Genomic DNA, 27,993 nt, shown 5'->3' with positions numbered 1-27,993 from the left:
ATGAAGTCACCGACACGGATCACCTCGGCCGTGACGTTTGCCGCTTTCTTGGTTGCCCTCCTTGTGGGCTCCAACGATGGTTTCAATCTGTCCCCACTGCCGAACTACGTGTTCCGGGAGCCGACCCTGCCGATTTACATGGAGAAAGTGCGCAGCTCGTACTTTGGATTTTCGCTCAACCTACGACCTGGAGGGTAAGTAGTACGAAGAGGTGGTGGGTGGGTGGGCGTAGGGAATACCCGGCTCAAGCTTCTCAAGGGGAATGTCTTTGTTTGTTTCGATTACGCGGTCGAGTAACGAGGTAGGACTCGCTAATGACTCATGCCTATTTAAGGAGCGAATGGTCACGGAATCCTTCGGATGCATCTTCTTTTGAATGCTTCTTTGTGACCTTGGGCCATGGCGGAAGAAGGAACAAAAGGACTTTAAAAATGAAAAGCTATTATAAATGGTTTCTTTCTTGAAATTATTGATCATGATCGAGTGTTGGAAACAACACAATGCGGTAAGTTTCCTGCTTCGCCCATATTATTTATAATACACAGACGTACAGGACATTACGGATACCACCAGTTGCCATCAAAGCCACTGTATTTCTCTCGATATTCTGTTGGCAAGGTATGTGTACGTCAGCCTCGGTTCTGTAGCGATTCACCTTTATACGAACGTGTCTTGTCCCTGTGGAAATTATAATATTTGCACGACGACGACCGGTACCACCTCTTGCGCCACACTCGCTTTCATTTTCAATCCAACTCCCCAACGGGTGATTGTCACGACAAATTCGACTGGCTGGCTTTATTAACATAAAATAATTACGCAATGGAAAATTAGCACCGGCAAAATATCATACAAAACCGGAACGAAACATTAAAGACACTCCCCCCGAAAGCAGGGGGTTTATCTGTCGACTAAGAAATGAAATGTTAACTGACGTCAACAGAAAGAGAAAGTACGTAAAAACTTGAACAAATGGATTGACAATGTTTTAAAAACAAATTTGACTTGTTTCAAGAATATAAGATTAATATTTACAGTCGAAAGTTTTTCGAACAATAACACAAAAATGTAGCAAAACCACGACTTATGAAAATGCAACAATGTCGGTGGATGTAAGTTTGAAGGTCACGCATTTTAATAACTGCTTTAAATTATCTTGGTGAAGATGCTGGCATTATTTACACCTTAAGGAAACTTTCTAGTCTGATGGTCGATAGGCAATTTACACAATTGTGTCTAAGTGTGGCCTTTTAAATTGTGGTCATCACAGTTATACTTTGTTAATTTGCTATGATAAATGCTCGAGTACCAGTCACTGGTTTATAAATTAATTTCTTAAATTCCTCGACCTTCAGCCGAGTTTTTAAACATTCCGTCAAAAATAAAACAAACTATATGTATTCATTTTTAATCCTTTCACTTGCGCTTCCGTTTTTCCGCAGAGTGATCATCGGCGCTCCACGGGCCCAATCGGATCTGGCCGCGCAGCGAAAGGTAAACGAAACCGGTGCCATCTACCGGTGCCGGTTCGACGATGGCGTATGCGCCCCGTACTACTTCGACAAACTGGGCAACACCTTCGCGGAGCAGTCGGACTTTGCGTACAACTCGGAGAAGAAGGACTTCCAGATGCTGGGCGCCAGCATGGACGGGCACGGTACGGATGGCGATCGGTTCGTGGTGTGCGCCCCGAAGGCGATCAGCGAGCTGGTAGACTACTACCTGCTCCATGGTATCTGCTACATTACCGATGGCACCGAACCGATCTACAGCGAGCCCAAGGATGTGCGCAAGATCATCCCGCTGCGCGCCAAGGACAAGCAGCTGTACAAGCTGGGGTCCGTGCAGTTCTACAATTACATGTACGGCGAGCAGGGTGTCAGCGTGCACGTGACGGACGACGGCGAGGAGGTGCTGATCGGGGCACCGGGGGTTTTCAACTGGCGCGGCACGGTGGTGCGATACAAGAAACGAGTGAGCGATGACATGGGAGGCCTCAGTCGACGGGATGCGGTCGAGGGGGGCCACCATTCGAACCGCCATCGGCGGCAGATCGTGCAGTACGTGAGTGACGTGCCGAACCCGTTCTTTAGCACGCTGCAGGATGATTCGTACTTTGGGTACGCGGTCAGTTCGGCCCGCTTCCTGGGTGACGCTGAGAAGACACTGTACGTGGCCAGTGCACCGCAATCGGCCGGGCAGGTCGGTGAAGTGTTCATCTTCGATCTGATCAACACGGAGGCTTTTGTCGAGACGCAGACTAAGGTGTACTATACGTTCCCTGGCCAGCAACAGGGCGAGTACTTTGGTTACACGCTACTGACGGAGGACTTCAACGCCGATGGGTTACCGGATCTGGCCATCGCCGCACCCATGCATAGCCGCAACGGGGACTATGATAATGGCGTCGTGTATGTGTTCTTGAACGAGGGTCAGCTAAACTTTCAGCTGCAGACCAAACTTTCCTCTGGATACGACCTAGCCGGACGATTCGGAACGGCCTTGGCGAAGATTGGCGATATCAACCGGGATGGATACAATGGTAAGCTGAACTGTAAATCTAACGAAATCGCACCCAAGATAAGCCTTTTTCAGTATGTCCGAGACCACTCACCAATGATGTATCAGTGTGGGGTCCGAAGAAAATATCAAACGTATCAGATGTCAGGCATTCGAATCATATGTCTTCCTCAAAATTACTAGTTCTTTGATACATTTATCTCGTAGGAAACGAGTTACGAGTCCATGATCATGTATTACATATCTTTCGAAGAGGCAAGGGACGTTGTGCTGAAGACTCTAGCTTATTGTGCTTTAATTATTGTTCAGATTAAGATATGGAGTACGATATTGGCTTGGTTATAATCTGTTATTTCTGTTCACCCTTTTTCCACAGACATTGCCATTGGTGCACCGTTTGAGGAGAATGGCGCCGTGTACATATTCCTGGGTTCCGCCGATGGGCTACAGTCGAAACCGAGCCAACGTTTGACGCCTCCAGCGAACGAACTCCTCACACCCCAGCCCATGTTCGGGCATGCTATTTCCCGTGGAAGCGATATTGACGCGAATGGTTACAACGATCTGGCGATCGGTTCTCCAAACGACGAGAAAGTTTATGTCTACCGCACGTACCCGGTGGTACGCATCGCGACGGAAGTGTCCTCCACCAAGCGTGAACTAACCCTCGAGGACACGTCGTTCGAGCTGGCCATCTGCCTGGAGGCACTCTTTCCTGCCGGCACTCCGTTCGACGTGCAGCTGCGGTATAGTCTGAGTGTTGACGCACAGGTTGGACGCGTGACGCTGCCGGGAGGAGTAGGAGGACATCGCAATGATACCGTCACCGTGACCAGCACCAACGAATGTCAGCGTATCGAGGCACGTCTGAAGGCGACCGCCGCTAGCATCTATAAGCCGGTGGTAGTGGAGCTTGTGTACGAGCTCGTGTCCCAACCGTACTCGGGAGATTCTGGTGGGCTTGGTGAGTTCAACTCGCACAGTGCCCTACTCGATCCGACCGTGCCGAATCGCGTGTTCCAGAAGATCTCCTTCAAGACCGGCTGTCTAGGTGAGGTGTGTGTGTCTGACCTACGGTTAACTTCCCGTTGGTTGGACATTACGCCGGTGTACGTTCTTGGCAGCACCAAGAAGGCATCGATCGAGTTCGAAGTGTACAACGGCGGTGAGAATGCGTACCTGCCGCAGCTGAATGTCACTCTTACACCGGCCCGCCTCAAACTGGCGAGGCTGACTTCCGAGTGTCGCCAGACGGAAACGAACGACTTTGTGAACGTTCTGTGCGAGCTGAACAACGGATTGCCTCTGAGAGCGTCCCATACTGCCAAGTATACGCTTATCCTGGATATGACGAGACTCGAGGGGACAAGTGCGGAGATCCGAGCCGAGGCACTCAGTTCCAGCGAGGAGTCGGCACAGGACGATAACTTCCTCGAGGAAACGCTAACCCTGCAGGAGTTTAGTGATATCGAGATTATAGGGTAAGCTCAGTCGCTAGCTGATCGTGATAATTGAGAATGACCTTCCCTTGTTTTGGTTCTTTGCAGAAAAACTTCCGTATCCGAGTTGTACCTAGAACAGCAGTCCGGAATACAGAACATCTCTTACGAGATCCAAGTTCACAGTAACGGTCCGAGCATGTTCCGGAATCTGACCTTCACACTGGATGTTCCACTGATTTACCACAAACCAAGCTCGGGAAAATCTTACAAAATCATCAACTTCAACGAAATCATCGTGCAGGGTTTATATAGCTACAAAACGCTCGAGTATGAATGGACGCAGAACGACGTCACGCTGTTGCCCAACCCGATCGAGCACGGTTCCGTCCATCCTGGACCGGTCGACGTCGATGCACTCCATCGGCAGCCGAGTGACTTCGATCTTCTCTCCACCGGGGGCAGTATGGATCACGACTCAATGAGTCTTCGCCGTCGAAGGCGTCAGGCGTCCTCCGACTTCAACCGATACCTTGGTCAGGTTGAGGAGCATTCGCGTGTTCGCCGTAGCCTGGCGCCGATGAACAGTGCCATCCTTCAGGGACTCCCTGGCAACCGGACGCTGTTCTTCAGCTGTGCCGAGGACGACTCGATCGCCATCGAGTGTGCCCGGCTAACGGTGCTCGTCGATATCTTCCGACCGACCAACGTGCCGATCAGCATCACCATCAACTTCCCACTCGATCTCGATGCGATCAACGAGGCCTTCCTCGAGCGGGAAGACATCTTCGTCCTGGTAATGGCGGCCGACGTGCAGAAAAAGGACGACCCATCCGGCACCACGTTCCAACTGACCCGCTCCAATCCGTTCACCGTCGTCTACCGATACTCCACCTCCAGTACACCGATCTGGGTGTACATCGTGTCCGCACTCGGTGGCCTACTGCTGCTCGGCTCGATCACGTACGGTCTCTATCGGGCCGGGTTCTTCAAACGGGCCACCAAGGAGGAGATGGAGAAGCAATATCGTGAGGTAAGTCATCGGCGAAAAATCCGTACTAGTCCGTACGTACTACAAATAACGTCCCCTTTCACTCCATTCACAGAGCACTCGTTTGAACGAACCGGAACCTACGTCGCAAACGCCATCGGAGCCAACCGCGGAGCTGCGTTCAAACTGAGCCCCATTCTGCAAACTGCACTGTTTGCATTTTACCGATACCAAAATGAATTTTGTTTAGTTAATGGTACACAACAGTCAATCAAACATCCTCCAATATGAAGAAGACTTCCGAAAAAGGAAGCGAATGGTTCCATGTGAATTGACAGCGTACTGATTCATAATTGTACTGATGTTTAGGTAGCTAAATGTTTACATGTTCTCTTAGCTTAATATATATTTTATCGCTACGAATGGCGCTCCTACACTGAGATTTTGCTTCGGTTTACTACCTAAACCTAAACAAATACGACGATTAGCAGATTCAATAAGAAAAAAATGTATGAACAAACGCATACAGTTTAAATAGTAGTATTTTTTCTAGTCTAGATTTGCTTTTAAACTTATTTGTTGTATGATATTTCATTTATGATATACGCATCGTTTAGCTGTAAAAAATGTTATCATTGGTCGATAAATTATTTCTATAGAGTTGCGGAGAGTGCATTGTTGAAATACGAAAACAAATTGTACAACACCAATACCTCAATGTGCTGATTCATAATCTTATCATCCGCCTTCATATCTTTGCTCGAGTTAGAGTGAAACTTATGAGATTGTGTAACAAAGTGTAGCGTGATGTAGAAGCATAGGTTTTATGACACAGAACTCACCTTGCATTGCTCGCTCCATGGAATATTAAATCATTGGTAAACCAACACTTAAGCGTTTAAGCTGTGTTAAAGATTATAAACAGTTATCCATTTCAAAATGTCGTGTCAAAAAATGGTTACACTTCACCTTTATCAAACTGTAAGAAATGAAATAAAAAGACACCCTTTTCTCGTACAGCTTGCGTGGTTGATACTTATTCTTTCTGTGCTTGCACAAATGGAGATAAAATCAACACACAATTAATAATAAATACCTTTTATTTGTGTTTTTCTCTTTTTCTATTTCAGTGTCTGTTTACCACTTTCGCCGTTGCTATTGTTTTGTTTGCATGTTGTAAACATCGCACTATATATGTTTTATATATATGTATATTTGTATATCTTTTTCATAATTTAATACGTGTGCCTCTGCTTTACTCTAAACTCTAACCCTATTACATATCGGCTTCTTGTCTGATGTTTTAAGGTTTATTTGATTGCTATTATGCTGTTGTCAAGTAGAAATGGTAGACGTTGGTGTATTTATGTTGCTACTATTGTGTTTTGCTTTTTTCTGTTAGTTAATAGTTCTATGTTTTACGGCGTATGAGGTGCTGTTCACAGTGGAACGATCGTTTTCGACTCAGTTTGTCTTCTTTCTCATCCCTTATTTTTATTGCATTAGTTAGTACACTTATACTCGCAAAGTACATTGTAGCATTCTCTTTTACTTCTAGGAGGGGTTGGCCTCGTTGGCGTGAACGACCACTATATCTATAGAATGTACGTTTTCTCGTTATCATTTACGATTGCAAGCAGTGTTTCGATAAGGTGAATGATGTCCCGTACTATTAAATGAGTGCGCCTTGGTGGTGAGTTTACGAGTATACGTTGGCTGTTGGCTTGTCGCTTGTTTGAGTATATTTAGGCGTGTACGCTTGGAAGAGTTGTGTCACTGGGTATTTACTGTATGTTTTTTTTTATTCCCCTTACCAGCAGGTTGAGTGTCTTTTCTTACATGGTTTGAACATGTTTTGATTTACTTTAGGTTTATTTTTTTCTGTCATTCATATCCTATTGCTACTCTCGGTTATGTTGCGCTTCCCGAGCTATCTCGGCTTTGCGTGTGTCGTTTGAATTCACTAAAAGGTCAAAATCAAAATACAATATAATGTAATCGATAAAAATTGCCACATACTTCAAACACAATGTGTTGTTTGCGTTCTTTTGCTAAGATATAACTTTTTGCTCCAATTTCATTATATATTTCTAACATATTTTCTAATGCTTTTTTGCTTCAACTTGTGAATAATTTCTACTAGCCATACGGGAGTGTATTTTTTTTTACTTTAGTTTCGAACTATAAATCATAAAATAGGAATTCTGTGTTACGTCCTTTCTAAATACCTAAATGTAGGGGACTCTCTCTCTCTCCGTTTGGCCACTTTCGTTTCCCATTCCCATACAAAGTAGTAACAATTTTCCTCAAACCTTGAACTGGGTGTCGTCCCATAGCCTCATGTATTTCAATAATGAATCGTTTTACGGTGTACATAAAAAAAAATGAATTTCTTAAGGACATTGTCACTGCACGAACACTCAGACTTACATAACATAACAACTTTTCCAAAGGAGAATTTAAACATTCGTGTATCCCTTATCAATTCCCTAACCGTTGTCTCAAACCGATATGGGGATTCAGAAAGTGATCACCTTCACTCTTTTATAAATATCTCCCGTTAATGAAGCCAATTAGAATAACAAATTTTGCTACACCCATCCTCCCGAAACACAGTCTACTAAATGGCTATTTGCTGTCTTCTCTAGTAGTCTCACTGGCATTAAACACGCAGAGGCGAAAGTTGTCTCTGCAGCTTATGTGGCTAGAATTAATTACCTATTTAAAAATATGCTGGAAGAAATGAAAACAAATACGCATCCACTGCAAATCCGTCTGCCCGGAATATGGGAGCTCCTATTAAATGTATAGCTTATTAGAATATTGTTTTTCTTTTCCTTAAAAAGTTTCAGTTTTCATCTAATCTCTAATGTTCCGTGATGGAGAGTTTTGGGGCGAGCAGTCTCCATAAAGATTTTACGAACAATGCAACAACTTGTCCAGAGGAGGTAAACAATAAAAAGACACTAACTAAATTACTCTAAAGGACCCCTGCGTAGTGTGTAAAATTTATGTTTCCTTCTTCTACCTTGCGTCCGTATCTTCTACCACCTTCTCGTCGATAGACTAATTTTGACTGGATTTGGCCAAGCGGAATGGTTCTACAGGGAAGTATATTGCTGTGCTCTTGCCTTAAAGGGTAATTTTACTAAATGGCTCGTGTGTTAGCTTAGAGATATAAGAAACTAATAAAATGATCCACGGAAAACGGAAGGACACTTGACGAATTTTGCACGATCTCCATCGTCTATACGATCTATCTATCTTTTCTCCCTGCCGCCCGGTACGGCGCGTATACTTTCGTTCAAGCTTTGCATTGCTTTGCTTATTAGTGATGGTGGCAAAAAGGGGGGCCACGGCATGTTTGTCTTTAGCTGAATAGAACTACTTGAAGTAGAACAAGAGCAGCAGTCATGCCTAGTGATGTTGATTATTGCATTAAAAGTTCATGTGGCGGCCTGCGCTTGCTTTTGCGCGGACGAACGATTGCAAGCCATAGATCACAGATCGTCGGTTTCCATTTTCACCTCGGGCACGATGATCGGTTGATCGTCGTCACTTTCCTCCCGCGACGGTGCGTGATCTTCTTCCTCCGCGTCACTGCTGTCGATCAGTAAGGGTTGCGACGGTTCTTGCTGGTGCGGGCCACCGCCGTTCAGTTGCTGCATTCGCTGCTGAAGTTGTTGTTGTATGGTGCGATGATGCTGCTGCTGCTGTTGAAGATGATGTTGCGCCAAGGCATGGGCGGTGTAGGAATTGAAGGCCTCCTGGTTGCCAAACACCGAGTGGTAGTTGAAGTCGAACGACTCGCCCTCCCCACTATTCTCCGCCATTCCCTGATGGGGATGGAACTGATCCCAGAGGGATTGGTTTTCCTCGTGCGACCGACCACCTGTCTGACCATGGGCTGTGTCCGGGGCACTCATCTGTATACCGTAATCGCTGTAATCGATCCATTCGTTCCCCCCACCACCGGTATGCCCATTTGTGATACCATTGATCGCCGCGGCCATTGCCTGTATCGACGCTCCGTTCATCATGCCTGCCGGCGCACCCGATGTGCCATTCATCGCCGACCCCCCTCCTGCTCCTCCTCCTGTGCGAGCCAATAGTTCCGCCGGTGTGACCATCCCTCCATTGGCAAACATTCCAGCCATCGCAGCAGCAGCGGCCGCTCGATTCGCACCGGACACGCTGGTAGGTCCACCACCACTGACCGCCGCCCCAAAGGGATACATCAGTTCGGCCTTGCGTCTGCGCCGGCGACGCCGTGGTTCACCCTCGGGACGTATTTCGTGCACGTGTTGTCCACGGAACTGATCGACCGTGCCGTCCGCGTTCAGATACACCGCTGCGTGGCAACTCCGAATGGCCGAACATCGCCACACCTTACGACCGTCCTTGCGCACGTAGTGCAGGAAGTAGCGACAGTTCTGGAACACCAGCACGTCACGATTTTTCCAATTCTTCACGATCTTGTAATCGCGTGTCCCGATCAGATCGGATGTGTCGTGTTGCTGTTGCTGAGGGCTGGGTGTTTTGGCCGGCCCTTGAAGGTAGTCACCCGGGGCGTGATTGTGCGGCTGCTGACTCGCCTGGATGACGACCCCGTTTAGGTCGGTGTAGAGCGACGCGTGACACTGCTGCTTCTTGACATCGAAATTGCAACATCGATAGAATGCACTCCGTTCCGTCGGGTGGCGCGTCACGAAACGATACTGGAAGCCGTTGTGAAGGACGATCTTCGACAAAGCCCGATCGAAACCACCCTCGAAGGATCCGACCCCATTGCCTATTATTTCCTCAACATCCTCTTCCTCTTCTTCCGACTTTTGCGCACGGTTCGTAGCGGTCGAGCCCTGCTCGGCTCCCCAGCTGTCCACCGTGGGATGGTTGTGGCTAAAGTCTTCCGGAACCTGGAGCGTTTTGTTCGGGAGCAAAAGCACCGTTGCCCGACACCCGGACACGGCCGAACAGCGGAACACAATTTTACCATCCTTGCGCGAATAGTCGAGATAGAACCGGCCGTTTCGGTAGATAACCAAATCGCGCCCTTTCGAGTTTTTCGTTAGGATGAAATCCGTCGTGCCAATCTCTTCCGCCGGGAGCCGAACCTTCGGTAGCTCCTCGTCGATCTGCCCACCGGCCACCTCAGGCCAAACCGTCGGAATGGGATGATTGTGTTCGTGATTGCGTGTGCTCACCAGCTCGTACGAGTCTTCTCGCGTATGGAACGACACTGGACACTTTGTCTCGAGTCTCATTGCGCACCGCCAGTAGATGGTTCCCTCGCGCTTTCGTGTCGCGAACCGGAAACGATGACCCTGGTGTGTGATGTACCGATGGTAAGCTCCACCGATGCCACCGCCACGCGGGAACACATCGCCCCCCGCGCTATCTAGCTGCTCGTTCGAACCGTCCAGGTCATCAGCCTTGCCCATCCCGCCACCACCCACCGACGAGTGGCTTAGGATCTTTTTCGGCGGGGAATGATTGTGATCGACAAGTTTGGCGAAATTAATTGAACCATCCGGGAACAGATGTACCGAGCCACGACACAACCGATGGGACGAGCAGCGCCACACCTGGCCACCACTTTTCTTCTTGTAATCCTCAAAGTAGCGCCAACCGAGGTAGATCATGATTTCCTTGTTTTTGTAGTTTTTGATGATCCGATAGCCGTTCCTTCGGGCCACCTCCGGGTCCTTACTCAGCGGCTCCACTCCACCCGACGGTCCGGTATTGGACGGCCCGCTCTCTGCTGCCGTTTGGGCCGCTTTCCACGCGGCCATTGCAGCCGGATCGCCACCATCGACGGACAGCTTGATCGGGCTCGTTATTAAACTATCCTTCGTGATGTACTTCTCCATGTCCTCCACCGGTGGGTGGGTGTGGATGAAATTTTTCGCCTCCTGAATGGTGCTGTTCGGTAGCAGGAATGCTCCGGCGGGACAGTTTTTAAACATCGTGCACCGATACGATCGTCGACCGTTTTTCGACTCGTACTGGAAGTAGTACCGGTAGCCCTTGTAGATGAGAAACTCTCGCTTTTGGCCACTCTTAACCAGCTTGAAGTCGGTCGAGCCTTCCGCTTCTTCGCCCTTCGCTGGTAGGCGGATTTCGCACAGCATTGCGTTCTCGTGCGGCTCGGACGGATCCGGAGGATCGTGATTGTGCGGCTGATCGTTCACATTGAGAAACTCAAGGTTTCGCTTCGTCTGTATCGACGCAAGGCAGTCCTTTTCGTGGCGCAGGACGCACCGCCAGTAGAAGCTGCCCTCGGGGCGCGCGTGGCAGTACTTGTATCGGTAGCCCTCGTACACGATGATCTTCTGTGGTCGGCGTTTTTTGTCCTCCTCTTCGGTAACCACGGCTCCTTCCCCACCTGCTCCGTCATCCTTCCGTTCGTCCGGCAGCTCCATGTCGTAGTTGACGTTCGTCTCCTTGCAAACCTTTGCCACCCGTCCGTCCGGCCGTAGGAATACGGTGTCCGTACAGGATTGCTCTCCGTCGCTCGTGCACCGGTAAATCCGCACACCATCCTTGCGCGTCATGATCAACCCGTGGCTGTGGCCAGCGTAAATAAGCAGCTCCGTACCATCGTCCGCCCTCCGAAGCTCGTAGTGGCACTTCCGGTCAGCAAGATCTTCAGCGCCAGCAGCTAGCGATTCCTTTCTCAAACGCTCCAGCTCCTCGTTGTGGTTGGCGGATGCGGCCGCTGCGGCCATCAGCGCAGCCGTCGCTATCACTCTCCGCTGGGCCAGTTCCATCTGTCGTTGGCGAAGCATCTGCTGCTGTTGCTGCTGCCGGAGCAGACGCTCCTGTTGCGCCTGGTGCTGCTGTTGCTGCTGGAGGAGAAGTTGCCGCTGGAGCTGTTCCGCCTCGAGCGGATCCGGTTGGATCGTTTCGTAGCGCTTGTCGGCGTCCGGTTCGGTCGGCGGGTGGGTGTGCGATAGTTCGTTGGTTTTAAACAACCGACCGGCGTAGCTGCAGATCTTCACCGGGCATCCGGTGACGCTGCACGCCCAGTACCACTTCGGTAACCCGCTGACCGATTTGTTCCGTCGCAGAAACCGATTGTCGTCGAAGATTATGTTGTACGAGTTGAAGCGTGCTTTCACTACCATGAAGTTGGTCGATCCTCCATCCTAAAAAGGGAGAGAAATTTCATCAGTGTTTGCCATGGATTTTAAAATACAGTATTACAATTTCGTATTCCTATACTTTTTTTTCAATCACGGTCGGTTTATGCGATATTTATACTCATTTTTCCCATTTAAGTTTTTCTTAATTTGATTTAAAAGTTACATTTATATTCAATCTTAGAAATGTTGCTTTGCTTTTATTTGTTCAAGGGATCACGCTTTTACAGGTTTCCTTCGTGAAAATGATAAATGTTCATGGCTTTACTAAAGTTGCTGCAAAAATGTAAGTGCTGATACTAGAACATTATGGTACCATTTTCTTCATGATCTTCAAATAGTATTTCATATATTGTTTTTATCATATTCATCTTCTTCTTACAAATAAACATTTATGGATCTCACAGCAATAAGCAAAACAGCAAATTTGTATAAGCTTGAAAGACAGAATCGAGATCTCTACCTTAAGTAAATTTGAGTGTGAAAGACATTTGGTAGTTTACGTACCCGAGAGTAGTTTGGATTCGGTGCGCCGGCATTATAAATCAGCTCCCGTAGACCGTCGTCCAGGAACTTTTGCACCTTCTTCGTCGGCTCGATCGTTCCGCCACTGGCACGCCGGTGCGGTCCCTGCGGGGATACGACCATCGCCATCCGTCCCATCACCCCACCGCCTCCGCTCGCAACCATCCCGTTCAACCTCTGGAGCTCCCGGTAGACCGCTTCCCGTTGGTGGTACGCCAGCAGGTTGTTGCTGCTACCGCTACTACCACCACCTGCCGGCAGCATGTCACCCGTCTCGAACCGCTGAGGACGTCCCCGCTTGCCGGTCACGTTCGAGTAGTCGGTAATCTTGAGCGTCCTCAGCCCGGACGCACCCGGTTGGGGCGCGAATTCCGTCGTCTTCCAGGGACGATCATACGACGCGGAACTGGCCGCCTCATCGTTGCTACTCCCGTTGGCCGTCAACCCATCGCCACCGACGCCACCGTCGGAGCTGACCTCGTGCTCACCCTCGTCGATCTGCGTCTCTTGCGCCAGGAACTGGTTCGGATTGAAGAACTCTTCCTCGTCGTCGTCCTCTTCCCCCTCGGGCTGCTCCTGCTGCGGCTCGTGCTTGTGGCCAATGGCTTCCTCCTGCTCATCAATCACTTCCTGCTTCACACGATACCGGGGCTGCCCTCGATTCGCTTCCTCGTCGTCATCGAAACCATCGTCCGCCCCTCCTCCTTCTCCTCCGGTTCCATTGAAAGGCTTCCCCGCTTCACCACCGACCGTACCGCGGTGGCTTCGGTGGTCCACATCGTCACCGTCGCTCAACCGACGCCGCTTACACTGGGCCAGGATCTGCTGGCGCGCATCGGCCTCCTCTTCCGCCCCGTTACCGTGGGGATCCGTCCCCACGGCCAGGCCTAGCCCGGCGAAGAAACTGACCCGCTTCTTGCGCAGCAGCCGATCGTTCTCCACGCACTTCGCTTTGTACTTGTAGAAGGCCTCGATGCTGACGATACAGTTGGCGCAGATGTTGGCATCGTGATCGTCGCGAAAGCTGAGCTGCATTTCGCAACCATGTTAGCGCCGTCGCCATGGTGACGACAAGGGATCGAGTTACCACACACCACATGGCACAAGATGGTAGGTTGGTTCCACAGGTTTGTGGAAGGAAGAAAGATTTGAAAAAGAAAAGATAACAAATGTTACAAAAGAAGTTTACAGCGGGGTCACACAAATCATAAATCATATTATGGGTATCTTGCACGTTGCTTCACTTATTTCCTCCCCCTTTTCCCACTCCCAACCGCCACAGCAAGTGAAGAGGTTTTCTAAAATCGTTTGCATAGAGATAAAGCGTGTGCATTGGGCAACTTGTACAGCTACACCCCGAAAAAGAAAAACGAAAACCCCGATCTTGGGATCCAACAAAAAAAAAGACGAAAAAATAAGGGCGATAATTTTGGAGTATTGGGCATTTTTAACACTGTCAATCAGCGTTTGGCCGCCACCCCGAGACAACAATACTATTGTAAACGCAATATGGAACACCGTCGGAGCGAAGAGGGTAGCGAATGGTCCCCGTCCGATAGGGACGTCTGCCGGAGGGACGAGGGATATTGTAAGATTTCTTTCAAAAGATAAGGGAATTGCTGTCGCCGTTTCTTTGGGAGTGTGCTTGACTTGCCAGCTCTGAAGCGGTGGCGATATGGGGTGTGTGTGATGATGGTACGGTACATCCGAACAAAAAAAAAAAATGATTAAAAAGAATCAATCTTTATTTGAAAAAATATGCCACGGTACACGCAAGAAAAAACGTAATAGAAAATCAGCCCATAGTTACACACAGTTACACTTGATAGTAACCTGCTGGGAACGGCCCCAGGAGTAGGGTGCCGTGAGGGGAGATCGGTTGGAACCGGCTACGTTGGGTGTCGCGCTGCAGTTGCGTAACGATGAATTCTCTATTTAAATATTGACATATCGATTCGGAAACGAACCGCATGTCGCGACACGAGGAGCATGAGGCGAGCGAAAAAGGGTATATTTGAATAACGGACTCGAAACGAACACCGGCCGCATCTAGAATTTCATGAAAATCTACTCCAATCCAAAAAGGGAGATATGCCCAGCCTGTCAGCCAGCCAGCCAGCTATTCCGATGGGCTCCGATCGTGTGTGTGTGTGTGTGTCTGGCTGTGTTATTTATGCACGCCATGAAGAAGACCAAGAGCGAAAGAAGAAGGAAACCAGGAGGCACCGTATAGCTTCTTCGCGGTTGGCCGATTTTATGCTTCCTACTATTACAACACATATCATCCCCGCCACGCAAACCGCACTCGATTATTATTTCGCTCTATCTAATGCAAATGAATTGTGTTTTTACCCCCTTCCCACCGTTGTTGGTTTCTTTTACTCCGACTCGTCTAATTACGCTAATTGTGCAACGTAAAACCGAACCGAACATCGAACATTCGGTTTTACGTTTCAATTTTATACTCGGTTGTTTCACAAAAAACAGAGACGAAAACCCGTGATAGAAAGCAGCGGGCGCAAGGGAATCGCAAAAAAAAAAATAATACTCAAGAAAGAAATATAATCAACTTTTTAATCCGCTCCGAAACGACGAGGAACATCGATCACTTCATGGATTTGTGTGTTTGTGTGTGTAGGTAAAAATATGTTTATCGCTCTCCTGGCGTATAAAAAAGGCACTGAAGAAAGACTTGGCATACCGGGCGCCACCGTGGTATGCGTGAATGGAGGAGGTACAGTGACCGGCAGAAAAACAACAACTGAACTCGAACACTGCTGTTCGTCCCAATTAAAGGAATTTATTCCTTTAAGCAGTCCCATGAAAACATAGAAAAAAATATCGAAAAACCCACAATGACAAACTCTTCGAGCGTTAGAAAAGATCGCCTTTTATCATACACATTTTTGTTACCTCACCACCCGCCCCCCCACCCCCTCTCCCTCTCCTCATCTCACCCCTTATGTTTTCGAATGGCCGGAAATGTTTTGATAAAACTGGTGGTAGTGTGTGCAGACGAGGTGGTAAGAAACCGTTCATAATTTTATGGCTGTTTTAACGAACCTCAATTCACTATTATCCTATTTCGTACAGGAAAAAAAAAATAGGCCACTCGCATACTATCAGCAAATATTTGTAAGGCCAGTGCGTTTGTTTTGTTGATAACATAGTATTTCATTCTTGCTTTTAACGTAAAGCACATGGAGAAATGATTTTGCTATGGGTTTTCCACAAAACACAAAGATAAGTTTAAAAATAATGTTTAACAAATACAAGAAGAAACATATTTATTTTCACACAAAAAAAAACGAGTTGAAGATAAGGACAACGTTACATAACAGTTGAATAAAACTAGACATTGCGCATACGAAAGAAAAAATTAACTTATTTCTCGGCCTCATATGAATGAAATATCAACTATTTAAATGAGTGGGGTTTTTTATGTGTTTTTACTATCTCTAATTACACCTTCACACAAATGCAAATCTAATTATACCGAGTGCGTCAATTTGGTGAAACTATTTTAGGCTTTTTCGAGATGTTTTCAAGGTTTTCAAATGGTATTTAAAAGGTACATTTAGAATCCTTCAAGTGATGTAATTATTTTGTCTGCATGATTTTGCGTCATTGCGCGCTGGTTCGTTAAAAAGACAAAAAAATGATCGAGTCGGAGTAAACCTTGTTGTCGAGAAAAACTTGAATAACTTTTGGGGAAAAAAAAGTATGTACTATATAGTTGATTCAAAACCACACAGGAACAAAAACAAAGTTTATATTTTTACGATGCAAAATAATCCCACAACTCATCCACAAAGTTTCAGTTTTCAAAGTTGGTTTCCATGCTAAGCTTGGTTCCATACTATGGAAATTTGCGTTAGTATCGAACTTTGTGATCGATTTTGGCGCCATTTTTCATCGTAAAAATATAAACTTTTTCTTAAATGCGCGTTTTCCGCAACCGCTTTCCAGCGCACTGTTTTTCTGGGCTAATTTTTTACTTTTTTTTTGTTTGGAAGTCGTTCAACTTTTACTCGACAACAACGTTTACTTCAGCACGAATCCTCCTTTGTTACACAAATAACTCCGGCTAGCAAATAGTTTTATGGTTTTGGCTGGTATTTGCTCTTTTCCACGGTTTGAAGCGATTCGTGTAGAAACCGGAATAGAGTTTAATGGCTTAGTCTGGAAAGAAAAAGATGGCTGACCTTCACTTTTTGTGAAGACTTTAAGATGAACAGATGGACTTTGACTAAACCCTGGCTACGAGAGTGGTTTCTGGTAGATTTGTAAATAATATTCATTGGCAGCGATGCGCAGCAATTTTTAAGATTTTTATAGTAAGAAGATTGTTCACGTACTTAGTATGTTTTCAAATATACTTAGTATGTTTTCAAGGGAAATGCGTGGCGCCACTTATTCCCCCTTTATAACATTAAAAGCTCTGATGAGGAAAATACAAACGAACAATATGAAGATCATCTATGAAAATGGTGTAAACCATCACAAGTTTCTTCCGACTGGCAGAAAAAAGGCTGAGCAAGCATTGCGCAATTTTTACACACGCTAATCTTTTTCTTTCCTTTCTTCAACTATCGCAAAACCAACTGCACACGATCTAGTTCGGTTGCGTTCGATCTATAAAAGGCGTGCTAGTACTAGGCTGGAGCTTGAAAGAAGCTGGCTGGAATATTCCAAAGAGCGAACGGAAACGTTTCGATAGTACAAACACTTTTAAAAAAAGCTGTATAAGAAAATGTTGAACTATGCGCTTACGTCGATACCATCGGCCCAGGGGGTTCCAGCATACGATTACTGATGCAAAATGCTAAGTCACGTCCAATTGTGTGGCTCGAGCTGGCGGGATGGCGGCATCGAGGTGAGGGCCCGGTCCCCGGTAAGGAGGACGATGTATGTTCAAAACGCAAACGCAAAGACGAATAACAAGATATTCTAGACCAACCGAAGGCTAGTGGAAAGATCTTCAAGACATGGTTGAAGATTGCTTCAATCTACTACAAGATGTGCATGTTGGCTAGCGCTTCGTTTTCGTGTGTGTGTGTGTGCGCCTGTATGAGGTTTGGATTTGCATTTTCCGTGCTTTTTCTGTTCGTTACTGTTTTTGCGATGCTTGTCGGGTGGTGCGTACCACCAACCGGAGGTAGTACACCTCCTCCTGACTTCTTTTCGGTGTGCTGGGCCAATGCGTGTTTGTCTGTGAAAATATGTTGCCATTTGCCAGCACACAATCGCATTCAATCGCATCTCCAACCAGCCCCTGGTCCACCCCCTCGCCATCCATCCGCCAGGGCTGGTATTGGAATGCCAATTTATTATGCTTTTCCTCTCCCTCACACCGCCACAGAGTACGTTCTCTCCATGGTTTCCCTCTCTCTCTCACTCTCTCTCTATGTTTTTCCATTTTTGCATTACAAAACTTCGAGCTAAGTATAAGACAAACAGACACCGTTCGCTCTAAAGGCACAATTTATTTCAGCGCAGCCATAAACAGTGCGCCAGCACACAACGGTTTTTATGTAGTACGTCCATTGCGCACAAATACACACATACCGTAAAGGAAAGACAATGAGGAGAAATAACACATTCAAAAAAAGATTGTTACAAAAGCGAGCAAGCATCATTTAATGTGTGCTTTTACGTTGTTCAAAATCAAACAAAAATGGAACAAATCGGCGAACCGGTCGAGATGTGTTATTTTCGACGTAAAGCTGAGCCATCCTTTCTATTGCTCCCGGTGGATGGGCAATCAGCAACCAAACGTTTGACTTTTTAAACCAAGCCACGGACCAACTGCCGGGCGATGCTTCCATTTGTTTTGCAACGCGGAGGAAATCTCAAAGCACGAAAGAAGCCTTGAGACTCTTTTTGTAAAAAAAAGAAACACCCATTTCGTTTCAACAATTTACAAAACCATAATAAGAACAAGGCTGGCCTCGGAAGAGAGCAGCGGCCGAGCTATGGGAGTGAAATGAAAAGAAATTGTTCAAAAGTCAAACAGAGAACAGAAAGTAAGGCAAACGACGAGCCGAAACGTCAAAGTCTCGAATTTCCGTACATAATAAAAATGAGCAATATTTCATCATTTCTCATACTGGCAGGGTTGACCGAGGAGGATGGTGGCGGAACGAGGGCGTGGAAAAAGGAAATTTGACTCGTCCTCTCCCCACCACCGGGCGCGCCCATCATCACCACCACCCATCGTCGTCATCGTAGTCGTCGTGGTCCACATACTTGGACGAAAAGCATTATGATGCTTTTATTTTCATTTCTGACTTTTCTGTTTGTATGGTGTGGGTTTGTGTGTGTCTGTGAGTGTTATATTTTTCTGTTGTCTGTTCGTTCTTGTTGTTTTTCCATATGGCCCCATTTTTATTTTTTCGAACTTTTTCCATGTTCTCGTTTTCGAAATGTATTCTATCGTTCGCTTTTTCCGTATGTATCGAAACACCTCTCTGCAAACACCACTCTCGGCAGCGGCCACAACCCATCCCCCTGGCATCGTTTCAATCTTCATCAATCGGCCCCCTTCCCCCGTCCTCTTCCTGTCGCCTTCTTCAGAGACTTTAAATATTCCTGTACCACCCACCAAACTCCGGCCAGATCGGCTAAAGCACACGCTTATTATGATTTTCATGTTTTATTTTATTTTTGTTTTCGAAAGCTTCTTCACCTTTTCTATCTTCCCATCGAGCGAGCGACGACCTGCCGGTTCATCCGTGTTCGATGAATTCGGTTCGCGATTCGCGTTCGTTCGCAGAGATTCTCATCGTAAACAACAAGATACATAAATTCGTAAATGGATAGACAATTTCACAAATTCAAATTGTTCAAACTTTTTTTCATCTTTGTTTTTTGTAAAAAATGTTTCAGGTTAACTGCAAATTAAAAGCATTTTTCTCATGCAGCTTTGACCAGTTTTATCAAACAATCTGTCAACAAGTTTTAGTAAGATGGAAAAAACACACATTGGACTACACAATACGAGACAGGGATGATTCTCAAAGTTTTTAGATAATTTCACTCATACCTAGACGATTGAAATCGTAAATTAATACATCGTAAACTAGATGATTGTTGTACTAGCATCACTTGAAAATATGACACTCTTAAATTATCGAGTACATCAAAACAAAATTTATCAAATGAGAGTATACTTATTCAATTAAGCCAATTGTATTCATTGCAACATACGTCAGTTCTATTGGTTCGAAGTGATCGGTTGAGAATCACTGCTTCCAGCGCTTGCTCGGTGGTCGTTGTGATTTTGATTCGTCGCCACGGTGTCGTAGGCACGTGGCGTTGTGTGTGCCGAGTCTGTTTCGACGGTTTGTTTTATGATTATTATTACCGTTCGCGGTGTTGTTATTGCTATTAGCGATACTATTTACATGCCGTTTGGGCGCCCACTTTATCCGCCACACAACATCGATTGATTGCGCGACGAACCTCCATCGAACCCTGCCCCCGGGATGGTGGTGCGATGCTGATCGTCCGTTCAAAAGTGGGATGAATTTGCGACTGTCTGTGTCCACTTTAATGCTCCTGCTTTCGCGTCCGCTTATGCACTCTATGTTGGGCGAACATTTGGACGGAGGGAGCGCGCTACCCAAACCGAATCAAGGATGATTCACATGGCGACATAAATCGAATTCGAACGACCGGGCATGTTATGTAATAATAGTGCATGGGGAAAGGGACTAAGGGACTGGGGGTTGAATTGATGGATAGGGAAAAATATTAATCAAAGCAACGCGCGTCAAAAACGCATACATTCACACCGCGCAGCACCATGTTCGGGATTGATGGGATTTAAAAACGAAAAAAGCATAGTAAAACATTCCTACAGATCGACATTTTCAATTCCCAACATACTGCCATGATATTAATACGAGGCGGACGGGCGCAGAGAAGAGATGATGTAGCGAACACCACAATTATGATATTGATCATACTGCCGTTTGATTATGCTGACGACAAGACATAAACGAGCACCACCCGGGGGGAGCGAGAGAGACGGAAGTGAATCGATGAGAGAGAAAGAGGTGGACCGCCTCCCTCTTTTCATGCTCGTTCTCCGTCTTTCTCTATTTAAACTACGGGAAATGTGCATGGAATATACAATTAATGAGCGAACGGGAGGGAAGCTGAGAGATGAAGAAGGAAACAGAAATTGTATAAATGAAACAACTTGCCAAGTACGGAAAGAAATTGACGAGAAGTTGTCGACAAGAGCATGTCCGAGAACAGTTCACTGGGTGCTTTTGTGTTTGTGGGCTTGATGGCCAAATGTACGTGTGCTTCGGGCGGGGTGGCCTGGAGGACAGCAAGGGGTTGGCAGGTTGCCCCACGGGGAGGGGATGAAACTTTAGAAGCACCATTTATCGACCCAGCAGCGGCAGCAACAGTACAATTGAGAGTTGTTATTGGTGTAGTTTAGATGCATTCGTCGAGCGATTGTGAAGACCGTAGGGACGGAGGGGGGATGGGATAGGGGGACAAAAGTAACCAGCAGGAAAGGTACACACAGAAATAATACTGTATATGCCGTGACGAGGGCCTTAAAGCAAATGATGATAGTAATAAAAATCCGTAACTGTACAAAAATGGCTGTTATATGCCCGACCGGCAATAGAAACGCGCACATTGCCACACACAACGCGCAAATGGGATATGTATGGGAAGGGAGGGGGTTCCTAGGGGGGTTTCATAAAAGGTTTCCATATCATGGCTTTATTCAATATGGGTGTCGTACGTTAAATAGGATAGTTTACTACGAAAATTATCATGTGTGATTATTAAAAAATAAAAATTTTACTTATAACGATTTTACATTGCAATTTAAGTTTTCACGGTAAAAAATGACGCCACCAATCTATCGTAAAGCTGATCAATTTAATTGATCCTGGTTGACAATCATTGTTTGCTAGATACGAATATAATTTACATGCCCAGTTTCAAGGTAAGTTGAGCAGTTTATCGAAAAATATGTCTTTAAGCTGTTTACGTGTCCGCTTTACGTGCCCGTAAAGGCGTTTTTATTCAAAACAGATGTTTAAATCTCCTAAGAAAACTACAAACACCCAGTGTGATTCCAACACCACTACCAACGCTTTGTTGGACCAGAAAACGCAAATACCATCATTTCGTATTGCGCACCGCTTACTATGCTGCCTTTTGCACACAGCAGTATTATTGCTACCGCGGTTGATGTTGCTAATAGCGATGGCAATAGTGGGAAAGGATATAAAGATGGAATTTGAAACCACTTCGCAACAAATGGTAACAGCCAGCGGGACTGAACCACATCCGCGCGAACGGGGGTTAAAAATAAAACAGCAAAGCAACATCCAATCAATTCAATCAATGCAATGAACGATGGAGGAACAAATCAGAGAATGGGAAAGAATCTTGTAAAAACCTATTGTACCCCTTCATGGAATCGGGAAGGGTACATGCATGCATGCACACAAACAAATACATGGATTCTCATCAAGTGGAAGTTGTTAAAGATCGTGCAGACGCTGCTGACGGGTATGGCCAAAGGTGGCGGGGGGCGAATGAGGGGATGATCTCTAACGGCGTTCTGCTGTGCATCATAAAATTAACCACAGGCGCACGAGAACGCCATGTGTTGCACCATGAATGCACCTTCTTTCTATGCTTGGCTAGCGGAGTCCGCCGCAAAGAAGCGAATCGCCGAGGATAACCGATTCTCTCGGGTGGATTTGCGGGTGGGCGGAGGGAACGAAGGGAAGGGAAGCACGCGCGACGGTAGACGGTAGCTAGACGGACAGATCCAGATCCAGCGGAAAAGAAGCCCCCCGCGGCGACGACGACGACGACGACGACGACGACGACGACGACGGACGTCGAACGATGACACTTTGCCGGGGATGCAATAAACGGACTCTCTGCGCTCCCTCTCTCTCCCTCTCTGAGAAAGAAAAAGAGCACAGCATCCCAACACCATGCGCGAAAAAGAGAGCGCCTTGAAAAGGTTGAAGAGGAGAGGATCGCGGAGGGGAGCAGAGACGACGATAAAACAAATATGACATACTTTGACCTTTCTTCTAATTCGCCTCGCTCTCGCCTGCTCTGACGGGCCTTTCTCTCACCATGTTCTGTTATGCTCCTCTCATGCTCTCATGCCATGTTGGTACATAAAAAGGCGGAATAAATTGATGATCATTTCCGGAGCGCTTTCGTGTGCGAAGTCCTGCTTCGAAATGGGACGCTGGTAAAGATCGCGCGGAGGGGGGAGGGGGGGGGGGGGGGGGGGGGTAATGAAATATTTTCGAAACGAGTGTCCTGGATATGGCTTTTAACGATTTTATTTCCATCCTCATCAACAAACGCGCATTGATGTCAATTATTCTACAAACACATCTACACGGAATGAAGTTCGAGCAATTTATTTCACTTACCACTCGAAACCAGCATCAAATTGCGCTGTGTTCGAGGAGTGTGCATGTGTGCGCACACACAATCAAGCGGGTGATATTCCTAGATAAGCGCGAGTAGAATAGTTTAACAATGCGGGTCTCATCGAGATATGCGCGAGAAACTTCATCTTCCCCAGAGCTAAATTGGTGTGATTTGAGACGGAATTCTGGCGGAACTCGTAGCGAGAACGGAAATCTAAGAAAGAAGTAGCACACATAACATTCACGGCGCGAATGACGTTCACATGACGGAGGAGTTTTTAATGGAGAAAGAATACACGGGTTGGTAGTAAAAATAAAAACTCGTTAAGAACGGAAAAAACCATTCCCGCACCATACACCATCATCATCACTGCGCGCTGCTGGCAAAGACCAAGTTCAATTTACGTTAATACGAGAAGATTGAAGGCGAGGAGCGAGCAGAAAGTAAAAAAATATAAAAAAACAACTTCCCGATGGAATGTAAAATTGTTGGTATTAAAAGAGGGAAAAAAGAGCACTGAACTGAGAAGAGACTACGGGCAATGAAAAACAAGAAAAAGTAGGAAAAAACGACGTACGAAATAGAGAAGTAGATTGTGTACCGCGGTGCTAGTGTGTATGGAAACAGAAAAAACATAAAAAAACACAGATAGAAGTTGAAAAAACCTGAATACATGAGTCGAGAGAAGTACGAAGATTAATGATCGTCTATAAAATGCACATTTTCTTTGCCTCAATACAACAAAAACGGAAAAAATAATGCTAGAGTAGGATGAACCGATGGTACACGCTCCATGCGGCCAGCTCGCTCTCTCGCGCTTATCCGATTACCACGCGCGTCATCCTAGTCTGTGCTTTGCCTTGGGAAAGGAGAAGCAAAACAAATCCGAAAAGCATCACTTTGAAGAAGGCAACTCCCTGAGAGAAAGACACGATGGATTCGTAAAGACGGAGAATCGGAGCGCGAGAAATATGAAACCGGAGCATAAGACAAGACGTCGGAGCTGGTGGAGAGGATGGAAGCAAGGCGGGATGGAAGATCAAGTGAGGTAAATCGTTACCGCAAGACGCGAGCGAGACGCCAGATGCAACATATTTTCTGTTTTGTTCGCTCGCACCGCCCGGCTTGCCTCCTTGGCGTCCTTCCTTATCCTCGGTCTCTAGTTTCTGACTGTTTTTTTTTGTTTTATTTGTACAACACAGTCTAATGCCATGGATGCCCAGAGCATTCACGCACTTGAACACACATAAACCTGAGTGTATGTATCGACTCTTTTTACCAACACCAGTCCATGCCCCCGGTAGTGGGTTAGACAGAAAGACGGACGGGCTGGCGGGGGGAAGGGGGAGCGAGCGAGCGAGTGTTTTACAAAAACTCATGAAACTAAATTACACTTTTGTAACTTCATGAAAATGGGCTATTGGAGTTATGAGCGTATTTGCGTCGGTATTAGCGGCCGGGTCGAAGAAGCATGATGATGCAAAGCAGAAAACGGAGGGAGGGATTTTATGCTGCTGTTTAAGTGGATAGCATAAGTCCGTGGACCGGGCGTACGGGGAGGGGAGGGTTGGATGGGTTGTCGTGCTACTGGATGATGGTGCCTCTCGTGGTACGCTCTTGTGAATTGAGCAAATATGGAGAATGGTAACGATGTGACGGACTAACTGTGACTGACTAACTTAACGTTTGTCTGACTGACTGACAGCGCTACAACACTACAGCACACTTCAAAGTGTAGGCAGGAAGGCGATCGTGGAGTGGCGAAGGAAATGCAGAACCCGGCTGGGGGACGGAGGCTGGATGGAGTGGGCTAGTTGAGAGAGTTGGCATAAAAGATAGAATGCCTTTGAGTCGATGTGTGTTTCTTTTTCACATGCTAGGCTTGCACTTCACCTCAAAGAGTCTGAATACGTTTCATGTATAGTTATATTTTATAGCCATCAGGTATGGAGTGGTATGAAACTAAAACGAGAGCATGTTTTGAAATCAGTCGTGCTACGTGGTTCTACATAAATAGATTATTCAAATAGAACGAACATGTAAACAAGTTGCTTCAGATGCCAAATAGATTAAATAGAACATTTGTATCAAGACAAGATGATACTTAGAAAAACTGAAGTTGTTATAAAAATTATAAATACAATACAATTAACTATAAAACACAATTAACTTTAAAAAATAATGAAACAATTTTTTCAAACACAACCTTAAATACAGTTATTGATTTTCCATTACTTTCCATTATGAAAACTTTCAGGACTAAAAGAGTTTTCATGTATTTTTATTATAATTGATACTTTTGACCGGGTTCCCTGGCAGTATGTTTTCCCACCCCATCATTACTATGGCATACCGTCGGAATGGTCCCCCCTTGCTCCTCCTCCGTCACCGACACATACAGACAACAGCCGGTTGATATGCTTTTTAGTGCAACATAAAAGACTTACGAGGAGCACGGGAGAGTGAGGAACCGTGAATGGGGAACGGGTTGTAGCAATATAGCGATATTTTTCACAACATAGTGTAAAAATGGGAACGTAACCAAAGCCGCGAGAAGCCAAGACGACGACGACGACGACGACGACGACAATTGACGACGGCTCGCGCTCTGGTTTCAATTGTCCGTCGAGGGCATCCGCCATACCGATTCAACCCCCGGGTTGCTGCGGAGAAACCAAACGGAAGGCAAGCAAGATAAAAAGCTGAACTCCACAACACGGGCCAGCCGACACATTTCTGGAAAACTGGCCAGGGCAAAGGAAGGCAAGTAATACACAAAATGCTAAAGCCGAAGCGAAAAGAACCTGAAAAGAAAAGAAACTCCATTTGTGTGGATTCTTCAAAATGTTTTCAAAGATGGAAAACTGGAATCATCGAGCTGGCGGCATGGAGCACGTGAAGAAACGTCGGACCAAAATGAGAATGAAAAATTAAACCTGCACGGTGGAGCGTTTCTCAAAAGGAATGATCATTTAGAGTTACTATTGCGTACATACACACACACACGCGCGCATACACATGTGGTTGCATGTTTTTTTCTAGCCTTTTCTGTGAACATCATTATACACGGAAAAGAATTTAAAATGGGGGAAAGAAAAAAAAAGCATAAACTTAAAACTACTTCCAACTATCTATCCATCTATCGAGAGCTGCACAGATCGTAGTAGTCGTCGGGCTGCTGGCACGCCAACTTCTTGGCTCGATCGAGCGCAATCTATCTATGGCATTAAAATACATACATAAAACTACTACCACTACTACTACTTACTACCACCACTAGCACACAACGCAACGTGCCGTGTATAGATAGGTTCACTATTTCTCGCCTTCCTTGAGACTTGCTAGAGTTGAAACTTTTTTTATTTACCCCGTCTTTATAACGATTTCGTGCATTTTTTCCATTCCACACAAGGGGGCCTTCTTACGAAAGATAGAAAAAACAACAAGTCAGGCAATTAAACTTTGAATTATCCATTTCCCTTATTCATATTCTCGTGCCGTCTTTTCTTCGCGCTCCTTCCCTCTCTTTCTCTCTCACTCTCTCCCTCTCTCTCTCGCGCTATCTTGTCATTTTCAGCTGGTGAGCATTCGTTTTCTCGTACTCTTTTTCGTCGAGATGGAATCATATATATTCTCCCGCGTCTTTTCTTCCTGCCCCACAGAAGGGGCGGCCCCACCCACCCAGCTTCAACCCCTTTGCCAACCCCCTTGGCCGACGGGCGCCTTGCGACAAACAAACAACGGCGATCGACGGCGAGAACGCGATCGCGACACTATCAATGTTGCACAATGATTTGAAACCCCTGGAAAACAAACCGATTTAAGGAGCGGAAACGGGCGATATTGAAGAGCGGGGCGGAGGAATAAAAATAATAAAGGTGAATTGGAAATTGTGACTTTTCTCGCTACTCTCGGTTTGTTCGAAAAATCATTTTCCGCTCATTCATCTCGCTTTTTTCTCTTAAAGGTGCCCAGGGTTTTTGTGCTTCGCGTTAACTACTACGTCCATTGTGTGTATTTATTATGAAAGAAAGGAGCAGCAAAAAAGGAAACCCCAAGAACAAGGCATGCCCAAGTATGCGCCGCATTCGCTCGCTTTCGGCATGGAAGGCGAACAAACGCAAACTTCTCTATTGCCATCAGAAAGAAGTGGTGTAAGCTGGCGGGGCCATGCGAGCTAGAAAACCGGTATAGTTTTTTTTTTTAAAAGTCTAATCTATGCACCGTCATCATCACCACCAACACCGACGCCCATTGTAAAAGGGAAGTTTAAAAAAATACAAATTTAAATGATCGTTTTTCTGTTACTCCCATTAAAGAAGCACTTTTGTAATAGCGCTATCTCGGTTGTGTTGTGTCTTCTCTCTGTCTCTTTCCTTCTTGCTAGTCGTGCAAATCGAAGAAAAATATGCTCGTCGTTTGAACTACTTCTTGGCCAGAGGACGTCACTTACCGTTATGGTGGTGCAGTCGAAAATCTTATGAAGCAGCACTTTGTTCGGCATGTTGTTCGCCGAGGCAAACAGCGGGCAGAGGTCGTCCGACTTGCTAAAGCACAGCCGGCAGAACTGGCCATCGTGGGGAGTCAGCCGGAGATCGGACTCGTACATCCTTGACCGGGGGGTGGGGTGTACAGGAATGCTTCAATGGATATTTTCAACACTATTTTCTGGATCCTGCTCCTAGAAGATCGTTCTATCTTAATCAGCGCTTCCTCGTTCAGAAAACCATGCTTGCAGACGATCGTGCTAGTTCCGGCAGCAGGTGACGTTTCTTTAGTAAGGATTAGTTGAACCCTCTTCGATCTGGTCCTTCCTGTGTCGGCCTTGGTGACATGGTCTATGACCTCATTTTTTCACCACCCTTTTCGGTGTCATAACGCGGGTATCAGTGTGGTTGAATGGAGTCGACTGCCGAAACTGGTCCATTTGGCA

At 46.2% G+C, this 27,993-nt stretch overlaps 2 protein-coding genes across 2 annotated transcripts; one reads left to right on the top strand and one right to left on the bottom strand.

Moving 5' to 3' along the window:
- LOC131260516 (integrin alpha-PS3-like) lies at positions 1 to 5,156 on the top strand. The gene is made up of 5 exons (XM_058262257.1): positions 1 to 194; positions 1,443 to 2,542; positions 2,897 to 4,001; positions 4,068 to 4,992; positions 5,066 to 5,156. The coding sequence occupies exons 1-5, from the start codon at positions 1 to 3 to the stop codon at positions 5,138 to 5,140; spliced, it is 3,399 nt and encodes a 1,132-aa protein (XP_058118240.1). The 3' UTR covers positions 5,141 to 5,156.
- A 3,294-nt stretch (positions 5,157 to 8,450) lies between these two features.
- Positions 8,451 to 27,669, bottom strand: LOC131260511 (uncharacterized). The gene is made up of 3 exons (XM_058262252.1): positions 27,514 to 27,669; positions 12,600 to 13,646; positions 8,451 to 12,098 (listed from the first exon to the last, which is right to left on the bottom strand). Exons 1-3 carry the CDS (start codon positions 27,667 to 27,669, stop codon positions 8,451 to 8,453), a joined length of 4,851 nt encoding a protein of 1,616 aa, XP_058118235.1.
- Between the last annotated feature and the right edge of the window lie 324 nt (positions 27,670 to 27,993).

The sequence above is a fragment of the Anopheles coustani genome, chromosome 3, assembly GCF_943734705.1.
Source record: "Anopheles coustani chromosome 3, idAnoCousDA_361_x.2, whole genome shotgun sequence".
NCBI classification, from domain to species: Eukaryota; Metazoa; Arthropoda; class Insecta; order Diptera; family Culicidae; genus Anopheles; species Anopheles coustani.
The sequence above is the reverse complement of the archived record's forward strand: the minus strand, read 5'-3'. Positions and strand labels throughout refer to the sequence as shown.